Genomic DNA, 22261 nt, shown 5'->3' with positions numbered 1-22261 from the left:
TCTCCATTACTCAACATGACCCTGGGACGGCCTTCGTGGCCGCGAACGCCCGCCGGAGGAAGTAGCATGTGTATTCCCTAGCTCATAACTCTCACCTCTTTCGAGGCTATCCTCTACCACGGCCGTATCGTCGGGCGAATTGAGGTCTGGTGTAGTCGTCCCACTTTCTCCGTACGCTCCGCCAACGCTCTCCATCACGAACGGACCTGCTGTGGGAGCGTCGAGGGCTCTTAGCTCCTCATCTCGGAACCATTTCGGCATTAACCATGTGCGGAGAGGGATGAGCGCAAAGATGATGACGGGGAATCCGATTGCCGCGATGGTCTGAGATATTGCAAAGGTTGCACCAAAGGCTATCAGCTCAATCGCCACGAACACCCAGATCGAGGATCTTCGTTCAAGCCTGGCCAAGGGGTCGTTCGCGTCAGTGAGCTCGCGGTCTCGTGCTAAGAAAAGCATCTTTTGCGTGACCCCGTTGCCCACGAGGGCCTGCATGCCCATCACAAAGAAAAGCCCAGCGAGGACACCCTGAGGGATCAAGTGGAGGACGATGAGGAGCGGTCCGGTCATGGTGACAAGGAAAAGAAGACCTTGTGCCAGATTACTAACGCGCTGTTCCACCACGTGGTCCGTCACACGAATGAGTCCTTTAGATTTCTCATCCGTGATTTGGCGAGTCACGCAGAGGGACTGGGTGTGGAAGGGTGCTTGTGGGATCAAACCGTTGGGAAATGGGATCCCCAAGAGACCAGCAACGCCGGTGGTCAATCCAAGGAGGAAAATATCCCAGTGGAAGCCTGGTGGTTTCCGGAGAGGAAACTCTGATCCTTGCGCAATAAGAGAGGACACTAAGAAAGAGTGTTAACGGAGACAGTACCGATATGGTATCAACTGAAGTTTTGTCCTACCATTGTGATCGAACCAGAACAAGATGGTCAATAGTATAGCAAATGGAATGGCTAGGAAAACATCGCCAACTCCGATATCCCAGAAATGGACAAACCAACCACGATCAGCCGTGGGGAAAAACGCCTTGCTGGTTGGAAGAGTTTCGACGGAGACATCTTTCATATGGCCGAAATGCACGAACCCGGTGAAGAAAACAATGGTCAAAGGAGTACCGTAGTCTTCGATGAATTTTCTCACGTGCCTTTGGAGAAGATTGCTTTCACCGAGAATACCACAACCATAGGCAAAGCCCAACACAAGGAGGCTCACCATGACTGAGAGATATGCACTTTCAGCTCCGGCCAATTCCCACTGACGCGTCAACACTTGGATTCCTTTCTGTAGGTAAATAAATGCCACGTAGAATCCAAAGGTGTCGCAGCTGAACCTCGTGACATAGGTCAAGGCATTGCAGCTGTTGGTAATGGCAAGGATCCAATGCATAATCAAGGACCATATACCTACCCAAGCCATGAAGGCAAAGTAATTGATTCCTTTAGGTACGACGATATCGTATACTGTGTAGGAGAACACCGTTATAGGACCTGTCACCCCAACAATGACCAGAGGTTGTGCCGCAAATAGCGAGAACACCACACAGCCCAGGACAGAAGCCAGAAGAACTTCGTTGACCCCAAAGGAGTTGTGCGTTTTGGTGAACATATCGAGAGAGAACGCCAATGCTGGGAGGATACTACCGAATTTGGTTAGCATCTTTACATTTCAAGTGAGGATTTCCTGAGCACCACGATCCGTGCCCGCATATGTAGGGAACAAATGTGTTTGGGTTGAGAAATATGGATTGGCATACTTTGCGAAGTACATATATACGGTCGCCGGCACCACTCTATAATCCCAGGCATCTCGCCAATCGCTCCAATAGAAAGGCGCCCGTCTCTTCACATCGTCAATCATGCCTCTGAACCAACGAATCTTGTACCACGCCTGAACATGTCGCTTGGATGACCGACTGGTCTGATGCGACAAGTGCTGAATTTCTTCTGCTGTGGGCCGAGAATGGCTTGAGTGAAAGGAAGGTCGTCCTGATTGCTGCCATGGCTTCTTCTGGGTAGAATGAGAGGAGGACCGGCGTCTCGTCACGGCAGGAGTGGTATGAGAGGAGGAATGAGTGATAGCCTCGGTGGAAGTAGCCATGGTCATGTGTTCGGTATTGCTGGCGACGGTTGCTCAAACACAGCGGAGTTCACCTCCGATACAAGATGACACCGCTTTCTCAGAATGGCGTCTCGTAGAAGAGACTCAAAGCGCGCATGGAAGGAATGCTCTTGAAGAACACTTGGCCATGACTTTTTGAGCGGAAACTGTACAGCGAAATTTTCATAACATTTCGAAGTCGAAGCTCGCCTCACGGGACGTGATGCAGAAGCCAAACATTCGTTGATACGGTCAACTGGAACTTTGAGGAGCGGAGATCATCTGGATGATCGGCATCGAAAAGTTTTGGCCATAAGCCATTCCGCCTCTGACGCAGTCGCCCGCATTATTGGATTTCTCCAACTGGGATTTGCCAAGCCACATCACGTGGTACAGATGCCGTATGCATTACTCAGCAGTCCCCGTAGTTCATGTTCGCTTTCTCATTGCTGTTTTCGAATACGTCGCTCAAGGTTGAGATCGTATCGGTTCTCGGATCAAGATCTGAACATTGAAGTTTCGGGCTTTGTATCCAATCAATGCTTGGTGCTGCCTGTTGCTTAACGGCGACCATTCCGAATCCTCCGTCAGGTGTTAGATGCAATACCTCAGACCTTCCTATTTGGTCCATGCTGCTCATTATGATGTAACCAAAAAGTGTAGTTCCCTGTCTTTCGATTGGAGGTACGGGTTGTGAGTTTTCATTTGATATATAATGGCATTTGCAAGGACAGGTGCTCAACGCATGATCAACCGTCTCAGCCAGCAAGTACGATACGTTTCCACTGCCGCAACTATGTCCGACTCAAAGCGTCCCAATATCACTCTTTACACCGATGCCACTCCAAATGGTATCAAGATCTCCATCGCGCTCGAAGAACTAGGGGTTCCGTACAAGACCGAGCATATCGACATATCGACTGGGAAACAGAAGGAGCAGTGGTTTCTCGATATCAACCCCAACGGTCGTATCCCAGCCATTACTGACACCTTCGATGATGGAAAGACGATTCGCCTATTTGAGTCTGGCAGTATCTTCCAGTATCTCGCCGAGCAATACGACACCGAGCATAAGATCAGCTACCCTCAAGGTTCGAGAGAGTATTATGAGGTCAACAACTGGCTGTTCTTTCAAAATGCCGGCTTAGGACCCATGCAAGGCCAGGCCAATCATTTCGTTCGCTATGCCCCTGAAAAAATCAAGTATGGCATGGATCGATACGTGAATGAGACGAGAAGACTTTACGGTGTCTTGGATAAACATCTCCAGTCCTCAAAGTCCGGCTTCATCGTCGGTGACCACATCTCAATCGCGGACATCACCACCGTTGGCTGGGTCATATGGGCTGGTTGGGCGGGTGTTGACATTGACGAGTTTCCCACGTTGAAGAAATGGGAGGAAATGATGTATGCTCGACCAGGCGTGAAGAAAGGTGCTGATGTTCCAAAACCTTTGGACATCAAAAAGAAATTGCAAGAAAAAGATAAGCTTGATGAATACGCGAAGCAGTGAGTTCGCTCCCTCTCTCCCTTCAGCCTTTGCCTGCGTGTATACCTGTCGGAAAGGCTTGATCACGTGCTGACACCAGAAAAATCTAGTCACACCAAATGGATCATGCAAGGGATGGATGAAGATAAGAAGAAATAGGCTCACCTGAAGATCGAGACTTAGTATACGTTTGCTCATGGGCACCCGCATGAACATCTGGTTAGAATCAAATCACTATTTCAAAACAGCAACAGCCTCCCCCGAACCGCTAGATGGTCGTGCTGCTTTGATGTTGAGCCTCTCGTTAATTTTCACAACTTTTGAAGGCCTTTCCCAAGTTGTCTAGAAAATACATTTTGACTGACACGGCTTTTGGATTTTGCTACAAGTGTAGTAGTCGACACCCTATCATATCCAGTGATGGATCTCAAGCGAGAGTTGCTTCACAGCGTCCATCAAGCGTGGCATTGTATGAATCCACCTGATGGCATGTCGATCATATCTGCTTCCTAGTTCCTGGATCTTGGTGGCGCGCTTTGTCGATGCTTAGTTGTCCTTTGAGAGCCACGGTAGACCACCAGTAGATGTCGAGTGAATGATGCATATGACGCACGTAGTATGGCTTCCACTATCATTGAAAAACTTTACGGTGTGAAGCGAAGAGATTGGTGAAGCTCCACAGCTTCCATCACATCTTCTAGTGTCTAGGTTAACCACTTCGATGCAGCACGGCTTTCGCTTGTGTGCAAGGATTGGTTTGCAGGTGGAACTGATCGATATCCTGGATAGGTTGGGAAAGGTCTAATCACCTCAACGCGTTACCACCTACTCAGGCGAAATATGCCAATTTGTTCGGCTGATTGTAGGCTGAAAGGCTCTGTAGCTGTGGACTGGTCTGCTAAACATCCAATTTGCCAACTTGAACTTCGGGAGATTCATCCTGGTTGCATAAGAGCCTCGTAGACGAAGCACTAGCATTCTTGTGGGCAGCGCCAACGTAGGCGACAAGGTGTAACCCTCAAGGTGGGGGTAGGTCACCGTTGTATTTTCTTCTGTGATGTGTTCAACACTCCTCAATCCACGGAGACGTTGTTGATGGCAGTGGGGTCCACCTCATGCCGGGTGGTTGCTGGAACAGGGCTGCAGCCTCGCCTAGCGTGCGGTTGTGTTTGATGAGAAGGCATGCGTCATGAGCTAGCAGGATTACCGAAGAAAAGCCCCCCACGATCCCATTTGAATCGCTTGACGTACGAGCACAAAGGCCGTCGGAGGCTACCCGCGTCCTGTAGGGTGAGTGACTTCAGGTACTTGATACAATTTGATATTGCACAGGAGGAGTCAGCAGTTTTGATCCACTCGCTTGTTGGGTTAGCGTGAACGCTGAGTAGCTTGTGCCGCGACACGGGGGGTTTGTCCGGTGAATCACTGGGGGAATTTGATTCCTGGCACACCCAACAAGCAGCCGGGAATTTTTCCAAGGGAAGACTCTGATGATGCATTGTAGTATGTCATATGTTGACAGCATTAACTTGGGAGAATGTATCCATTTGGAGTACACCGACCATCGCACTGTTGATCAGGTGCATCCGGAGTCAGTAGCCCACGTGCAGTATCAACCGACAAGACAGCTGGTCAGAGAAAGCGACCTCTTGCAAGTGAACTTTCCTAGAAAGGGATAGCGCCATGCAGCACAGTTTGGAAAGTCATCACATCAGCAGTGGTTGTCCCTCCGACCATACACGTAAGCAGCTTGGTGGGAAAGTTGCAGACGACACATGCCTTTTGATTTGCTGGCTTCTTTCGTTGAAGATCCCGATTACCCCAGAACTTGAGCGCATGCATGAACGTGCGAAAAAGTGACTTCTGAAAGCAGAAAGCTCAAAGGTTGGCACGGTACAAGTTCTCGGGAAGTACCTACGCAATTCTGTTGGTAGGTGATTGTTGACAACTCAGCGGACATCAAATTCAGCCCAAGACCAGGCAAACCCCCAGGAAGTTTTTGAATGGGCAAGAACTTTAATGGAAGCAAGACCTGACACCTGACTGGATCTGAGATTACCATGCAGCAGCCCATCGAAAAGCTCAACGTCGCCTGGTCAGCAGGGCCAATCGTTCGAGGATCATCGTCGATGGGTAGGGTCATCTCAAGCTGGCCACTGAGCCGAAGCTTTGTCACGGATTGGGAGCAATATTCATCGGAGCTGAAAATTTCGAGGTTACTCAAGCCTGCCGATGGACGAATCATGATTTGATCCCAAGGCGATAGTGATTGAGAGGGGAAATGCACACACGCGGCTCGTTGGCACCAGATGACCTACTGAACTTTGATCCAGTGACACGATCTCGATGTCAACAATGTTGGTGTTGGTGTTGGTGTTGGGTTGAGTAAGCGGAACAGTCCATGGACTTTCCGACCCTCTCTCGATCGCAATCCTTTTCCGTACTTACATTTTCGATCTCAGACCACCTGCACTGGCCATTGGATCCGGACTCGGAATACTTTTGTGCAAGTTCATAAATCATGAAGTTGTTTTCCAATTGCGAGTCGTCACGAAGTCTCCCTGAGCCTAGCAGATGCGGTGATGAGTGATTGCTACTCGTAGAAGCATCCATGGATGAATCGTAGTCTCGACATGGAGGTGCGATGCTCGTTTTTATGTGCAGCAGTAGCACAAGGACATGCCCAGAGGAAAGCACAGGGCAGCAGGTACGAGTATGGTAATTTATGCAGCAAGTAATTACCTGGGCAACTTAGCCGAAATAGGGTCCGAAACAATTGTGCGACAAGCTTGATTTCCAGTCAAACAAGGTTGAAACGGCGACGCAAAAAGCAACGGCCTCCAGGATTGCAGGCCTGATGATTGCTTCTCGAGGATGCAGATGGTGTGTTTGGGATGCATCTGGCCCCCTAAGTACATCTCGACCGAAAGATGGACCTCATCTCCGAGATTGCAACGATTTTTGAGTCACCAACGACATTGTTAAGCAATGCTTCATCCCCTACTTGATAGAATCTCAGAGAATATCTACGTGTGGAGTACCAATTGGAAATCCACGTCCCCTAGGCTACTAGCCTCTAGGCTTCTAGTTATTGGTATCACTGATCAGCTTACCAAAGCAGCGCCTGGAACCTTTGTCGATAGGTAGGGATTTGCGGCGTGCGTGGGGACCGGTGAAATCTAAGCGAGTAAGATAAGGCGAACGACTTCTTGACAAGTCGCAGGCAGGCACGAGTCTTAGCACAGATGTCGGATAGATAGTTCCTCCCTCAGCTCGCACGTAGGTACTCGTACAGTGCGCGAACGAGCCCCGGCAAGGTAATAATAAGCCATGATTAAAATCCTTGCCCGAAAAATCAATAAATAGGCGCGGGGGCGTGCGCATGACATTTCTTGGGCACCGGGGCATGCACGCACATTACAGGATTCATGAATTATGAACATCTATGCAGAGTTCTTCTATACTCCTTAGCGGAGAGGCGAGAAAGAGCTGTTTTGTTTCCAATCCACGCTCGCCAAAGACCGGGATCATCTTGAGTAAATAAGAATGAAGAGGCAACGAATGGCCCTCGTGACCTGCGGGAGTGGGAACCGCGGTAATGAAAAGGACGAGAAGGACGAAAATGAAGGATCACGAAAAAGGTTACCGAGGGACAGACGATGTTCCTCAGACAGGAACCGGGGCTCAAAGAAGGACCCGTACGACGAGGAATGATTACTTCCAAACTCGGGAGCCAGACTTAGCAATAATCATAATGGATTTCCAATGTTTTTTGCCTTTGGAGCATTTATTTCCAAGTCGACCGTTCTTGCACACGGATGACCAACGGACCACCAAAATTGGTCCTGTGCACTTTGCAATAGACTGAACACCTGGTCCTTGCGGATTTAAGGTGCTGGCCGGGCAATAATAATACAGCATTGGAAGGCAATAGTGGAGCTAAAGACATAAGCGGACAGGAAGCGGAGGGACGGATCAAAGACATGCCAGTGCCAGTGTTCGTTCTTCGGCCGTAGAAATCTCGCGAGCCCGAAGACCCGATCGGATTGGTCGGTGGGTTTCTTTTTGCGCACTTTCGTACTTCGTAGTAGGGCAGAGAAATGTTTCCGGGCTCCGGCTGTCACGGGTGGGCCTGATCAGAAGATCAGCGGTGACTCAAGATCAAAGTTCACTGTGGGGAAAAAATTATTGATGTCGTCGGCGATAACGGTTTGTAGAGGAAACACTGAGAAAAATCACAGGAACGGAATTTCTTTGAGTTTGATATGAGTTATTATCATTTTTGATGGTGGTCTCAACCTCAGACTATTGTGAGGGAGAACTATCTGGTTTGTACATAGAGGAGAGTCTTTTGAGTGAAGTGATGGGTGGATGCTGTCAATCCAAAGATTGATTGATGCCACTGTTTTCCTAGGCTGGTATTTCAACCACGACTACTAGGTCCACAATGAATCGATCACCTTCTTCTTTCAAGCTGTCAACCCTTGTTTCAATCTCTGAACTGTCATTGATGTAATGGCACATGATGGATATTGCTGAATCCAAATTTCCCACTCCAATGCTCGTAAATAAACGTGAAAAACATGCTGGATAATGTTTGCTAGAACGCTGTGGTATCAATCGCTAAAAGTCGTATCAAGGGCGGTCAATCAGCCTGCTCAGTAGGCAGCGATTATGGTTGGCTGTTGCCTTGATGGTAAGAAGAAGCCCTCTTGAGTGAAGGCTTCCGACTCTGCGGGAGATAGTGAGGTAGTGTCCTTGGCGTCGTAGTAAGAGGTAGTGGCAATGGCTTGTCTTTGCTTATCACTGAGAACCTCTAACGTGATGGTTGGTGGTGAAGGTGGCATGTGGTCATCTTCTGAGTCGGAATCGGTGTCGAGACTCAGCTCGGGAGGAGAATGTCGAGAAGCTGTTCGGGTGAGAGCGAGCTCGTCATCTTCCGAGTCTTCATCGTCTTCCATATCTGAGTCGACTTCGATGGTGGAGATGTTGTGGATGGGCTTCTCCTCAAAGTCGTCATCAGAGTCCTCCTCTGAACTGTGTGCATCCTCGGCCTCCCAGTCGGCCTCGGGCTCCTCGACAATGGTCTCGACATGTCGATGTCTCTCCTCCTCTTCGTCTTGAGATCCGGAGACGATGTTGTTGAACCATCTCTCTTGTTCTTGCTCTGCGTTGGCGAGATCGAGCATGAGAGAGTCTAGCATGTTGGCGTGTCCGACCAATAGTCGTAGGTCATGATCAGGTCGGGAAGCCTCCTTGGAGAGCTTGCCTCGAGCACTGTGAGCCAGAAAGTAAGTTTGAGTGATGCTCATCTTTTGCTTCTTTGCTGGTCGAGTGTAGATGGAATGTGATTTGGTCGCTGCAGGAGCGGAAAAGCTGATGGTGGAAGGCATGTCGACTTTTTTGTTGGTCGAGATGATTTCTGAGTCACTGGTGGGTAATCGATAAGCGGGTGTGGCTGTTTCTCGGCGACGGGGCTTCAGTCAAGTAAGTTTGTTGTTGTAGAGTGTATCGAACGTTCATGGAATGTTGTGGACTGGATGTTGTTGTGTTGTGGAATGCTTTGATAATGGAGGGAAAAGAGACTGGGCTGAAGTGGAGGGTGTAGCAGTTCTTTTGTAAAGCGAACAGGCTGGAGGTAAGATACTGGCATTAACGTTTAGTTCAGGATGTGTTATTGAGTGTGCCTGAGTAAGAAGCGAAGGGAGTGCGTAAAGCCCGAGAAGAGCGGACCCCTGTCCACACCCTGGCCCCTGCACTTTCGCAAGCCAGGGCTGTGGGTGTGGATACCCTGGAGCTAAAGGGTGCAACCCATTCCTCCGTCCGATTTCTCATCAGCCTTCCATCTTTTGTGCATTGGGGTGCCCGTGTCATCGTCACTCGCATTCTGGCACATGGGGGCAGTACGGACCCGAGAGGGGACTTTCCTCACGTTATGCTCCTGGCTCGGCCGTCGTTTGTCCCTTCACCGTAACCTGCAAATTTGGCTGCCTGACCAACTTTGCTCACCCCCTGCCCCGCCTCGCTCTCGCATTCATCTCGCGTTGCTAACCTGCTCGCCCGTGCTCGTACTCGCGCTTTGAGCCATCATCAGCCATCAGCAGTCACTCGCTGCTTTGTTGTCTTCGGCTGCCCATCGCAGCAAGGTCCGAATATGGCAACCGCCTCGAGTCCGAGTTTCCACGGTCCATGGTCCATGGTCCACGGCTCAATTTTCGACCATCGGTCTCGTCTTATTTCCTGGATTAGCAACTCTGCTGATTTTGATTATCTCCAGTTCAGCCCTTCGTATCTCCATGCCATTTCCGCTACATTGAACGTGACCTTTGACTTTTGATGACTCTTCGATTGACCTCTCACTCTCTACACTCTTTCTGAAGATCCTTTGAGGACTTTCCTATTGTGTGATTAATTCAACGCCGTTACAACTAGCTCTTGGCTCCATTATTATTATTTGTGTACCAGGTCATCTACAGCCCTGTTAGGAGATTGCACTATCTCTGCGGGCTCTCTGGCTTATTGTTGGTGTTTGTCAGTAACACGCATCTAGAGTTGACTGGCTCCCGTCTTGCTGAGAAATGTCAAATAAGAATCTTGGAAGCGTAGGGAAACCAGAACTACTGGCCAATCGTTTCCTCTCCAGCCAATGTGACTCTTTGACTTTTGCAACCAAATTGGTAAGCCCCAGTCATAACGAGCGTCGTAACGTTGGCTTCTGGTCGCGATTCGCAAAGCCTCCCCGTCATCAAAGCCCAGGCAACTTGCTGCCATAATCCAAATCTTATCTTTCAAAGAAGCATGACTTTCTAAACGGCCGCCTTCCTTAACGCGTAATTGTTTTGCAGTATGGCAGTCAGCAAGACCAGGCCGTGGATTTGTAGACCTACCCCTTGAGAGTGTCGGGGATCACGAAGATCCGCCATAGGCATTCGAGGGGTCTTTACTCAGCACGCCTATGGAGAAAGATCACCACAAAAGAAGCCTGTGGAAGCTGGTAAAGCATTCCCAATATCATGGCGGGGAAAGCTTCCATAATGCCTGAGGCCCAAGCATATTGACTCCACGGTCTTAGGCATACCTGAACATCCCTTTTACGGAGACTGCAAGCCTAGGGCCCCCAATATGATCCCTAAGTGATGTGACACTTGGCACCCGGAGACTTTTGGTGATCCGACCTTTAGGCGTGTTTACCCCTAGAATCCCCCCTCCGGCTCCTAGTAGGCTATCCTCAAACCTTGGATACTAATATTTATTGGCTTTAGGTAGAAATTCAAGACCAAGACTTTGTTGCTGCAGCAAGGGTCGCAACATCAACACTGCTTCAAGTCAAGCGACGTTTCGCAATAGTCTCGTCATGACTTTCCAAGGTGATGGTCTGCCTCGCAAGCTCTGGGCGGTGCATCTTTGAATATGCAGGGTGTAATGTCCGTCTCGCAAACGTTCTTAGATGGTCCCAAGCCATCAGACCATTGCAATGTGGCAGAGCACGGGCATTCGGATTGCATCCTGAGACACGAAGCCGAGTTCTGGGGTTATGCTTCGTCCTGCCAACGAAGTTGCTCGCTGCCTGAAGCTTGTGACCTTTCCACAGCAAATTGCCTGGGTTAGAGCCAGGCGTCAGGGAAAACCAACAGCCTGATTGGACAGTAGGTGGGGTGCAACAAATCATCATTCGGAATCATCAGATGTCAGGCGTTGCCAGATGGACACGGACGTACGAGGTACGGTGCTCGGAAAGATTTCAGTTTCTCTCCGTATCCGCAGGAACTCGGGCTCCAGTTCTTCCACCAAAGATGAGCTCCATGCACAATGATGCGTGCACAGAACTGTAATCGCCGACCAATCGTTTGATCCGGGCTTTATGCACAATTCCATGTTTGAACCGGCTTTTAGGAAATCTGACCAGAACGGCTCGCACGTGCTCAATCCTCGGCCACCAAGAAATTATGTCTTGATCGGCATAATTTTATGTCTGCCCTTAATTTAGAACAGCCTCGTGACTTGCCCGTTGGTGACTTCTCAAATTGGTCGTACGCGGCGCACAACACGACTCCGAGCATATAATCTCCCCGTATTCGTACTTGAAGGTAACACCTATACATATTTCCCGAATTCTCTTCGTGATCTCCGTGATCACCTGGCTTGAAGGTATCTTCAGAGGTGTGATTCGGGTGCCGTCGCTGAGGATGTCGTGTTTCCACGTGCCACCGGAATTGATGTTGCTGTTTTAATTTTGTGTGTGACTTTACGAGTAGCTCCTCGACCCGGACACATTCGTGTCTACAGCCACAAAATAGGCATCGAAAACCCGGCAGCAAATCAGAATGTGTGCAACTCCGTAGCCTGAAATGCCACGAGCAGTGACGAATACGGGATGCCAACGAGGAATACGAATGACTGGGCAATGTGGCTTGCGACTCGCGAAACGCGACGTGTTGTCCCAGCAAACCCCCGAACGAGCAAGAATTGTGCTCGTCTGATCTGAAGCGTGGCTTGGACTGGTTGCGACGCTGCTAAAACAGCCTGCCGCACAGCCAAGACGGCATGATACGCGGGTTGCATGTCCCTTCCTTATCTGGCAACCTTCGAGAAGGAAGGAGCCTAAAGAGTGGAGACAGAGAAACCCAACGGGAAAGGAAGACGAGTTCGTTATCATTACCTGATGCGGTTAAGCGTTCTTTTGAACATGTACTTCTGTCTATCCACAATGCCTTTACCAATCATTTTGTGGTTCTTGAGGCTGTGCTTATTCTTAGTTCCCAGGCATCATCTTCTTGCTTCGTTACCATTCGTCCACAAATCTCCTGCGTATTCGTCTAACAGATTAATTCTCCAGTCCACACGCCCTTTGTCCTTAGGGCAACAAACCTGCATGAGCAATGCCTCGGGAACCATTTCTGACTGATGAATGAGTCATTCAACCCAAAGCATCGGGCTATGTATCGACATGTATAATGTGATACTTTCCAGGGTGCTCTACGAGTTTCCCAACATGGCTTTTGCTCCCTCACCTCAAAAGCAACATTGACCACTATCTGACTCATTCCACGAGCGTGAATATTCCGCGTTTGTAGCCACGGTCTTCACGAGGCTTCGTTCCATGGATATGCGGCACTGTGAAAATCCACACCTTTCGTTCACAAGTCCATTTTCTTAAGATACCACTCTGTCGGGGTCAGCCGAACTACTATCATGGTGGAGACTGTTCTCATTATGCTTATGTGACTGTATACTACTACGACTTTCATTTGATAAGGTGAGTATCAACCATGTGTGGAATGCTTACCACCATCTCTTCAACATCTTGTTGGCTTCGTGGATCCTGAGGCGCCAGAGACGAAGAACTTTGTAACTCTCGGTTCTCACTTTGCAGCTTGCTGGCCATACACGATCTCGTATCGCGAATCTCACACAAGAAGGCTCTTTTGTCAACCCCACTTAAGTCCACAGAGCCGCAATGGTGGGACAGTTTAATGGTCAGACGTACTCTGCCAATGATTTCTCTGGAAGTGCCCCGGAGTTTATACTATGTCAGCATTTGTGTCAGCAACCACAATTAACCCGAGGTTGCCACGAGGTAGCTTCTGACTTTAGAAAAATTCTTGTCTTACTGTGGACCTCGTTTAACACGATCCCTCCTCGAGTGTTAGGCTTCGCCGTGCTCGAGCTCGTTCAGAGGATCCTCTGTGACATTCCGAAAACGCTGGTAAGCATATCAACTTCCTGTTTCTGTTCCGAGCGGCTATCTCCCCCTCATGCTGCTCTAACGATCAGAAGATGACACCGACTGCACGGTACCAATCTTTGAATAGGGCTTACTGTCTCAATTCATCGAGTACCTCGTTGATTTTCCCGAAGAGGCGCGGTGATTACATTTGAGGAGACTTTCTCTGCCCATCTCGGATTGATCGTAGGGCTGACAACTACCCGGCCTTACTCCCGAGCGCTGCGTTTCTGACCCGGGCATATGAAACACACAGCCGCGTCGATCAGATACTTACGGCCGTCTGAAGTCTCAGTCCCTCACTCAGATTCCTGTTTGGCCGAGGTACTCGACAGAACGTCCCGCAGAGTCGAACCCTTTGGGGGCCATGATTACTATCAGACCTTCCAAAAGCGCACGCAACAACTCAGATCATAAATCAAGCTTCTTGATCCTCTCTGGTTCTTTTGCATTTCCGAGCTTTGACGAATAGGATACAGAGCAACGCTCGTACCTTTTTGTCATCCGACGAGCTATTATGCTGATTTGGCTCTCGGGGAACAGACCTAAACTCCAGAGAAGATCAGCTCGAGGTGAGCATAGCTTGTGAACCAGATGGCTGGAAAGCGTCCTAGGATGGTCCCACCATTTGGAATGCCTAATTGATAATGTGTGCTGTGATCAGGTAATTACTGGCTACATCAAAGTCTATCATAACTGGACCGAGGAAGTAATGTCCAGCTGAGATGCAGCGGGCCTTATTTGCAAGTTGTTCAACACTGGTGGCGGACCAATGCCTCAGTCACTACGATAGTCTTTCAAGGTAAGGTCTCTATCATGTGATTTCTGACTGAAGCCAGAGTCCGAGCAAGATGCCCTGAAGGGCATGCCGCCGCTCTCCATGGCAAGTCATCAAATACGACCAGAACAGACCAATGCGAGATCGGCAACACCTGAAACCCAACAGCAGGGGATACACTTCGAAAGCTGTCCTGCTCATTCCCCGTCAATTCGTATCTCCGCATCGAATCCAGACTGGCATGCCAATCCAATCCCAGAGAGCCATACTTCGTTTAGGCGGCCGAAGCCCGCCTGAACCCCCCTACAAATTGACGCACTTCCTACGAATGATCCTGACCACCACCAAATGAATCCTTCAGGACCCCATGAGCATGGTGTTGCTTTCGTTCATTTACACGTTCTTCTACCTGCACCAGGACTGGAAATCCATACGAGCGTCTTACAGGGGAAGGATGAGAACAGTCTTCCCTCGAAGAGATCAATCCCCGTCTTTCGCTAAGAACTTTCAAGCCATCCAGGAACATGTGCTAGCTCCGTGGCATAGAAGGATATTCCTTTATATCCCGATACCGGTCCATGGGCGGGCAGCCGCGACCGACTACGCATGGCCGCGTAAGTCGGTGCGTGCGTTCTCCATAGCAAGGCCTCGACCTGAAGAGCACGTACATGCCAGGTCTACCACCAATACCCAATCCGCTTCTTCATCCTCCCACAAGCTGGCAGTTTGTTTACCCATTGCTATCAACCGATCCACAAGGGTAGGGAACGAGATCCTATAATCGATGCTCTCATGGAACAGGCAGCTATGCGTATTTCCACAACTCCACTATATGCGAGGATTAGACTATCACCGCGAGACTCCAGCCATGTCTCATCTTGCGGACATCTAACGTGTGTTAGAAGACAATCGATGATCAATGAGCGGGGAAGATGCCGCCCCTTTTCCCCTGGTCTCTGAAGGTTTGCCGGATCTTTGGCGATGGAAAGCCGCTCCTTGGGGGTGGTGTACGTAGGTGGGAGCGTCATACTATGCATGCTTGAAGATAGGTCAGACAAAACTACGACAACGACAACGATGATGATAGCAATTCGTTCGTCATGGAGTTACAAACAGACATGCAACATCAGGGAGATATGCGCATGGAATGGATTGAAAGGACAGTTTTCGACACAGAGACGTCAGTATAAGAAGTGGTTTTGAGTGGAGAGACGAGATGCTTTTGCGCTGTCTATTGTAGAACTCAATGCTATGTAAGTATCCCTTGGATTCGGGTGGATGCTTTGGTGCATACATATTTCAATGCTTGAATCGAATCACATCCCAAGCCCCATTCCCATGCTATGCTGTGTTGTTGGAAGCGGGCAATGTTGGCCCGCCCGGTAGATTGAGTCGAGCAATCATACAATCCATCCCGCCCTGCAAGTAAATGCCAGATGCAGGATCATATTTCCTAGTATGTACAAGTTTTGTGTGTGTTGATCGATCGATCTCTCGTCATCAACTCTCGTGGTAAAGGAAAATCATCACATCCAGCAAATCGTCCAAAACAAACTTCGAGTGGTAGCTGTATCCCTCCTCACCAGCGATACATAGCAGACGGGCTCTAGTAGTTTCTCGCCGCCTGCTGACAAGCCTTCAACTGCTCCATGTACCAGCCGCAAATGGTCATGTTACCCTGGTTCTGGTTCATGCAGTCGGTGAAGCTCTTGATGTCGGCGGCGCAGGGACCCGAGGCCTCGTTGGCGCCGGACTGGCTGTACAGAGCGTTGCCACCCATGGCGTTGCCGGTATTGGAGTAGGCATCAAGAGGCGCTTGTGACTGCTGCTGCTCTACCGGTGCAGAGGACGAACCGCCACCGAAGAATCCGCCGATGGCATGGCCGATCGATGAGCCGACTGCGACACCACTGTGCAAAAAGATATTTGGTTAGTACGATGTTGTTCTCATAGTACGAGAAGGGGTCTTCCGGGTATTCTTTTTTTCCCCTTCGGCCTGTAACTTCGACCTCGGCCGAAGTGTTTCCCCAAGGATTCCCTCGCGCTCCACAGTGCATAAAAGATATCCCTCGACAGTCGGGAACGTCGACTATCATAACAAGAATATGGAGGCGAAGGATTCCGAGGGGCGAGACCCCAGACTGAATCTGCTTCTGTGTCCTAGAACGGAAAATGCAAGGTACGAGAGTAAAGAAAATCAGACAAACTTACGCCGCAGTGCTGGCCATCTGGCCGAAGAGACCAGGTCCTTGTGAAGCCGTCTGCGCCGGGGCAGCCTGCTGCTGAGCGGGAGCAGCGGCAGTGCCAGAGTATGGACGCTGTTGTTGCTGTGGCGCGGCCGAGCGAGGGGGTGCGGCCGGAGCTGTTGGTCTGGACGGAGCTGATCGGGCAGGTCCTGCTCCTCCGCGTGATCGAGGCATTTCGTCGAGGGTTTGGGAGGGGTTTGTTTGTTCGTGTGGAGTTGAAAGTTGGGAGTCGGTGAGGGTAGAGACTTAGTAGGAGTGAGGGAAATGAAGAGGCCTTTCAGAGATGTGTTTTGATAGAGATGGAAATGGAAAACATGGCGATGGAAGGGGAAAGCTCGCCTCTTTCAATCGCAGCCAAATGCCAAGGCGAGTGCCCATTTAGTGACATTTGATTGGTGGAATTAAAGAATGTACTCGAAGCAGTCTGCTGCCTACCGACATACCTGAGGTAGCAATACATTGACAGGATGAACACATCTCGTGGGATGAACACATCTCGTGGGATGAACACATCTCGTGGGATGAACACATCTCGTGGGATTGAAAACATCGAGAAACTGGATCAGTGTCTCCTAATGGAGTGAAAGAGCTAAAGTACAGTTGCACGATTTAATGAGAGCTATGTATCCGAACTCATCGTCGTTACTCTGAAGCACACGCCTGAGAAAAAAGGAGCCCCCAATTCTTTACCCATCTGTGTGCTTCCGACTATCAAGCTTTTCAAAAAGACGAAATAAGTAGACGCAAGTTACTGCCATTGAAAAGGCACCTAGCAAACAGAGCCCGTTGAGACCATTAAGCAGGAGGTGGTGGAGGTGGAATATAGTCGCCCATACCAGGAGGTGGCGGTGGTTGAGCGTCAGGTGGTGGAGGAGGAGCATGAGAGTCGGGAGGTGGAGGTGGAGCTCCATACTGCTGGAGGAAAGAGCTGAGACCCGGAGGAGCTGGTGGAGGAGCACCATAAGCCGCTTGAGCGTCGTATCCTTGGTAACCACCATAGTTGTAGTTTTGTCCACCAGGAGGAGCCTGCGCTTGCCATGGAGGAGCTGCCGAATCTTGTCCTGGTGCGGCGCCATACCCTCCTCCTCCATATGAATCACCACCACGGTTTTGCGAAGCCCATGGCGGATTTGAGGATCCACTGTCACGTTGTTCATAGCCACCGCGTTCTTGACGATCGCGTTGCCATGGTGCAGGCGCTCCAGTAGGTTGACGTGCCCATGGTCGAGTATCACCACCGCCCGGTGCGCCATACGAATCGCCTTGGTCGTATCCACCAGGACCAGCTTCGATGCGACCAGCTGGACCATTGCCGGACGGATTGCCAGAAAGTTCTTGCATGAGGTTCTGGAAAATGTCAGATTTTGTGGGATTCTTCACACTTGAAAAGAATTACGTACCTCCATCTCTCGGTCAACAGCATCACCGCCACCAAGTCGTCGTTGAGGTCCATTGAATCCTCCCGGAACATTATTACGGGCATCGCTACCACGTTGACGATCGGGGCAATCTCTTGCCATATGTCCAGCATTGCCACAAACTCGACAAATGATATTGGCAGTGAAGTTACGTTGCTCTGGGCAGTCGTATTTCCGATGTCCAATTTGTCCACCTGAGAATATTAATATGGAAATCAATATGGGGAATAAATGGACTTACAGTTCTGGCAAGCTTGATTCTCATCATCACGGAGGGTTCCGTTGAGAGCTGCAAGTTCTCGAAGCTGATTTCTCTTCAACTCGTTCTGGCCCTCGGGTATGGAGGCGGCGGTTTCGATAACGTTGTGGATCAAGGCTTTGGCTTTGTTGACCTTGTCTTCAGTATCGGCCATGATGAGACAGTGTAAATCTTCCTCTTGATTGCTAGTGTGAGCTGCATCTGATCGTCCTTTTCCCTCCTTCACGGAGCCTTTGCCTCGAATGGCAATTTTGGCTCCTGACTCGGTTTCCATTTTCTTGAGCGTATTACCACGAGGTCCAATAAGTAGTCCAACTTGACAGAGAGAAAGCTAGGTGTTAGTATTAGGTACTCAAAATACAGATGTTTGCAGGGGAAAATTCTGGTTAGTGCAGCATGCTATACTACCGTCGCAGCCTCTTGGAGCAGGCGATAGCATATGGAAGGGAAATGAAATAACGAGGGTTTGTAATAGAGTCAGAGGGTCAGTTAGCATACTAAAGTTAATCTCGGGGTAATCGTTGACTGGGACATAGACTTTCTCTTGTGTCTTTGTCGGCCGCCTGTAGTCAGATGGAGGATGATAGTTCGGGATGGTCTTCATGGCCTTTTCAATAAGCTTGTGACGCTCATCTTCCAATCGCTTTCGGTAACGAAATTCTCGAGTGTTCACACGACGACCGAAGTTGTCGTATTGGGGAGGTGGTGAAGGCGATCTGAATGACAATTAGAACTGGGATTTCTGATGGAGGATAGGGATAGGACTGACCTGTCTCCTTCCGCTGGGACGACATCATTGATGCGCAGCTTCTGGCTAATCTCTTCGATACGAAGATGCAGAGTGTACGCTTCAAGCTGTTCTGCTGTCATGTTTGCCTGAATCATGGTTGGGAGACCCATGAGACCTGCAGCCTTGTTTTCATCAGCTTCACCCCATCGGTTGCGCTTCTTGCGCCTCTTCACGCCGTCGACCGCAGGTTCAGCTGAGGATGATGTGTTAGAGCAGATTACCAATACAGTGTTGGGGCATGTACCTCTGGTTGGACTTCGCCCACGCTTGCCAGAATCTCCATAGGATGGGGACTCGACTGAGCTACCATTTTGCGAGTCACCATTGCCGTCCCCGAAGCGACGGCGTGCTCCAAGAGGGATGTTGTTTGAGCCGGTGATGCCCTGATTGCGCCACGACATCTTGAATGATTAGCGACGTTAGAATAATAACGAAGGTTAGAAATCAACTACGAGAAGTCAATGGTTCAGCCTAGACACGAGGGCGCATTTCTGGCCGGGCACTGAAAGGAGAGGGTGGCCAGATTGGGATCTCATCCTGCGACGCCAAGATCCAGTCACGTGTTTCTACGCGTAATTTCGCACAACAATGCACATGCCTGAGGCTATCGGATAACACTACCGGCGTATGCTAACCAATAATGGAGGACTTAGTGAACTTGCTTGATCTACTCACAAGTCGATGAATGACAGCCGGGGTTCTGGAAACACACGAACTGACTTTAAATTGTAGAACTGGCAAGGGATGGCATGGCCGCAAAGACACTGGGCAATTTCATTTCCTACTGTATTGATTCCAACAAAAAGAAGACGAGGTCATAGTTCGGCTCTGTATCCACCAAAAACGCGCTGCCAGTAGGATGATGCCAATTCGAGCCACTCTCGAACAGCGAACGACTGCCAATGGACAGCATCCCAGTGAACGAGGCAGACCAATACGAACAAGCTGAAAAGGCTGCAAGCCGAGATGATATACAAACATTTGAGACGAAGAATCTGCCTTCGGCGTTGATCGTCCTTATCCTGCTCGACAGAGATATCCTGTTGAGTAACAAAATAAGCGAGCATCAATGCGATAGAGATAGTGATCCACGCCAACAAACTCCGGCTCAATCTGAGAAGGTCTGGCTCCGTAGCAGCTGTGAAACGAAAGATCTGCATGCTTCCAAAGGATAAGAGGATTGAGAGACTGCAGAGACGGACCAGAACGGCAAGGGGGGAGTAGTGCAGCAGCCAGCGTGACATGAGGGATGAAGCAAATAAATGGGCAAGGTAAGCAGCCGCACCAGCCTGGCAAGAAGTTCGGTCAGTAATTGTACAAATTCGAGATAGATTGCCAACGAAAGTGAGACAACCCGCAGAGGTTCAGTGGAGTATGCAGACTTTTCATCTGTCAAGACTGTAGAAATGTACTTACCCATAAAAAGCTCAAGGCTATCTGAGCAATGGCAAGGCGCCGGAACATCCAATGCCCTGTAATTTCATGTTCGGCGGGACGAGAAACATGATCGCCCACCGCCTGTTTCTGGTGGCGTATGATATTGGCGATACTGACGAGAGCCTGACAGGCCCACCATAATGCAGATACCGTGGACAACGAACGACATAGCAGTAAGGGCAGATGCCACTTCCTGGGAACCCCAAGGATGACGGCGACGCGTGGATATCTCGCGCTTCGAGTAACGCTGACGGTGCTCAAGTCCACCACTGTGTCGCGATCTGGCCGCCCCTCCAACATACGCAATTCTGCCTGGACATTCTGTAGAGCTGAGCTGTATGACGGAACAGGGTCCGAGTTCGCCAGCGCAGGAATGTGTTGCAGCTATGGCGGCTGCATCGCCACTTGAAATGTGAGTTTTGACGAGCACAACCGCTTTATGCAGACCAGTATAGCTCGTTTTTTGGTCGTTGAAGCAAAATTTAAATATTTGACGATGACGATGCAAGGTTTGGTTTGAGCACGAGAGCAATTTCTTGGAAAGTTGGAAGCAGGGTCAGGTTGAAACTCCAGATCAGCATGGCGGTTACAGTTCAGTTGTGAGTTTCTCAAGTCTTGGCACTGGAATCGTCGAGGGTAGTCAGTGGTTCAGAATGGCAAGCGACTGCTTATCTACGTCAGCAAGGGCTACTGGTAGTCGGAAGTAATTGAACTTGAGGATTGCTTCATGCGTACGCTCGTGGAACCTGCAAACAGCGAAGTGTAGCATGTGATTATCAAAGGACAGCGGAGAACGGCACGAGGGATATGCAGAGCCAGTATTTGAATACTCATTCTGAACTTATGGGGCGGAACTGAAACCATGAATGAGAGACAAGTCCGCTCTTGTCTGTGTAGTACCAATGAGTACTGCTAGCATCACCCATTCCTCCATTGTTATCGAACTGAACTGCTGAGATCAAAGAGCACGCCAGCTCCTCCCCTCATCCGAAAGTGGATTCTATCATGGGTATCATAAACGCGTCCGTCCTATCGCATCCCGAAAATGCTATCATGGTTTTGCCCAAGCCACGGCCATGAGGGTCAGGGGCGAAAAGAAATTGTTCAAGGAGAATTGTCCTCGGCCGATGAATGACAACTTCTATCTGTCCTCAAACACGGGGCAGGATAGCATGGGATATAGGGCGAAGCGTCTAGAAACCATGGACCTGAGAACTGAGTTAGTATTTCCGCCAGAAGAGACCGACGCGAATGGTTCGCTCACCTTGATAGTCTTTGCATCGAGCTCGAGGCCATCTTTGGCTACCAAGAACTCTTGAACATCTTTGCGCTGATCACCTTGAAGCTGGATCACCTCGCCCATTTCGCTATCTGCGACGATAGTGCCATTGCAAGCTTTTCCTCTCTTAGTAACCCACTCTCAGCTGAACATAGAAGGAAGTGTCCACATACCGAACTTTTTCTTAATCACCTTCAGGATTTTCTTTTGATCGAACTTGGTGGGGAGGCCTTGGACGGTTGTCAAAGTCTTACGACCATTGCGTTCTGAAGCATGTTGGTCAATTTTCGTGTCAAAGAAAAGGGAATGAGGCGGGTCGACTTACGTTGAATACGAATATGGATGTAATTCTGGGATTGTTTCGTATCCCCAGTATCGTCGTCAACCTCCGCGAAGGGGTCTAGATGAGAGGTTAGACGCCGGATCAACAGAGAGCCAGAAATGTGTCGGTGTAAGAGCAGGAGATTGTTGATTTGAGAGAGAGAAGACAGCGCATGGCCTTTGGCGATTCTCTATAGAGGATGTGGTGGGAGAACGGGCGTGTTGAGGCTGCTGGCGTGGCGAGAGGGAGGGCTGAAAGAGAGGGGTCGCTTACCAAAGGTTTTGAGGTTTTGGATAGTTGACATAAACTCGTCTGTTTCCGGAGAACTGGATGAATTCAAGGGTGATTTAGTTTGGAAGGGGGATTTCCTGAAATTGGGAACTTGAAAGGCGCAAGAGCGTAAACTGTAGAGTGGA

At 49.7% G+C, this 22261-nt stretch overlaps 6 protein-coding genes across 6 annotated transcripts; 1 reads left to right on the top strand and 5 right to left on the bottom strand.

Moving 5' to 3' along the window:
- Positions 1-6: 6 nt before the first annotated feature.
- LTR84_002171 (uncharacterized protein) lies at positions 7-2103 on the bottom strand (the record flags this gene model as incomplete). Its single annotated transcript, XM_064845785.1, has 3 exons — positions 7-848; positions 909-1642; positions 1760-2103. 3 exons carry the CDS (start codon positions 2101-2103, stop codon positions 7-9), a joined length of 1920 nt encoding a protein of 639 aa, XP_064706639.1.
- Positions 2104-2818: 715 nt separating this feature from the next.
- Positions 2819-3616, top strand: LTR84_002170 (uncharacterized protein; the record flags this gene model as incomplete). Its single annotated transcript, XM_064845784.1, has 1 exon — positions 2819-3616. The coding sequence occupies one exon, from the start codon at positions 2819-2821 to the stop codon at positions 3614-3616; it is 798 nt and encodes a 265-aa protein (XP_064706638.1).
- Positions 3617-8250: 4634 nt separating this feature from the next.
- Positions 8251-8985, bottom strand: LTR84_002169 (uncharacterized protein; the record flags this gene model as incomplete). The annotated part of the gene is made up of 1 exon (XM_064845783.1): positions 8251-8985. One exon carries the CDS (start codon positions 8983-8985, stop codon positions 8251-8253), a length of 735 nt encoding a protein of 244 aa, XP_064706637.1.
- A 6715-nt stretch (positions 8986-15700) lies between these two features.
- LTR84_002168 (uncharacterized protein) lies at positions 15701-16514 on the bottom strand (the record flags this gene model as incomplete). The annotated part of the gene is made up of 2 exons (XM_064845782.1): positions 15701-16004; positions 16306-16514. The coding sequence occupies 2 exons, from the start codon at positions 16512-16514 to the stop codon at positions 15701-15703; spliced, it is 513 nt and encodes a 170-aa protein (XP_064706636.1).
- A 621-nt stretch (positions 16515-17135) lies between these two features.
- Positions 17136-19208, bottom strand: LTR84_002167 (uncharacterized protein; the record flags this gene model as incomplete). Its single annotated transcript, XM_064845781.1, has 6 exons — positions 17136-17687; positions 17741-17952; positions 18000-18332; positions 18516-18733; positions 18787-19000; positions 19052-19208. 6 exons carry the CDS (start codon positions 19206-19208, stop codon positions 17136-17138), a joined length of 1686 nt encoding a protein of 561 aa, XP_064706635.1.
- A 2229-nt stretch (positions 19209-21437) lies between these two features.
- On the bottom strand, positions 21438-22149 carry SUI1 (Eukaryotic translation initiation factor eIF-1; the record flags this gene model as incomplete). The annotated part of the gene is made up of 5 exons (XM_064845780.1): positions 21438-21452; positions 21509-21639; positions 21697-21789; positions 21849-21923; positions 22119-22149. 5 exons carry the CDS (start codon positions 22147-22149, stop codon positions 21438-21440), a joined length of 345 nt encoding a protein of 114 aa, XP_064706634.1.
- Positions 22150-22261: the final 112 nt, after the last annotated feature.

This window comes from Exophiala bonariae (assembly GCF_035927105.1).
Source record: "Exophiala bonariae strain CCFEE 5792 chromosome Unknown scaffold_12, whole genome shotgun sequence".
NCBI classification, from domain to species: Eukaryota; Fungi; Ascomycota; class Eurotiomycetes; order Chaetothyriales; family Herpotrichiellaceae; genus Exophiala; species Exophiala bonariae.
This window is presented reverse-complemented; position numbering and strand designations above follow the sequence as displayed.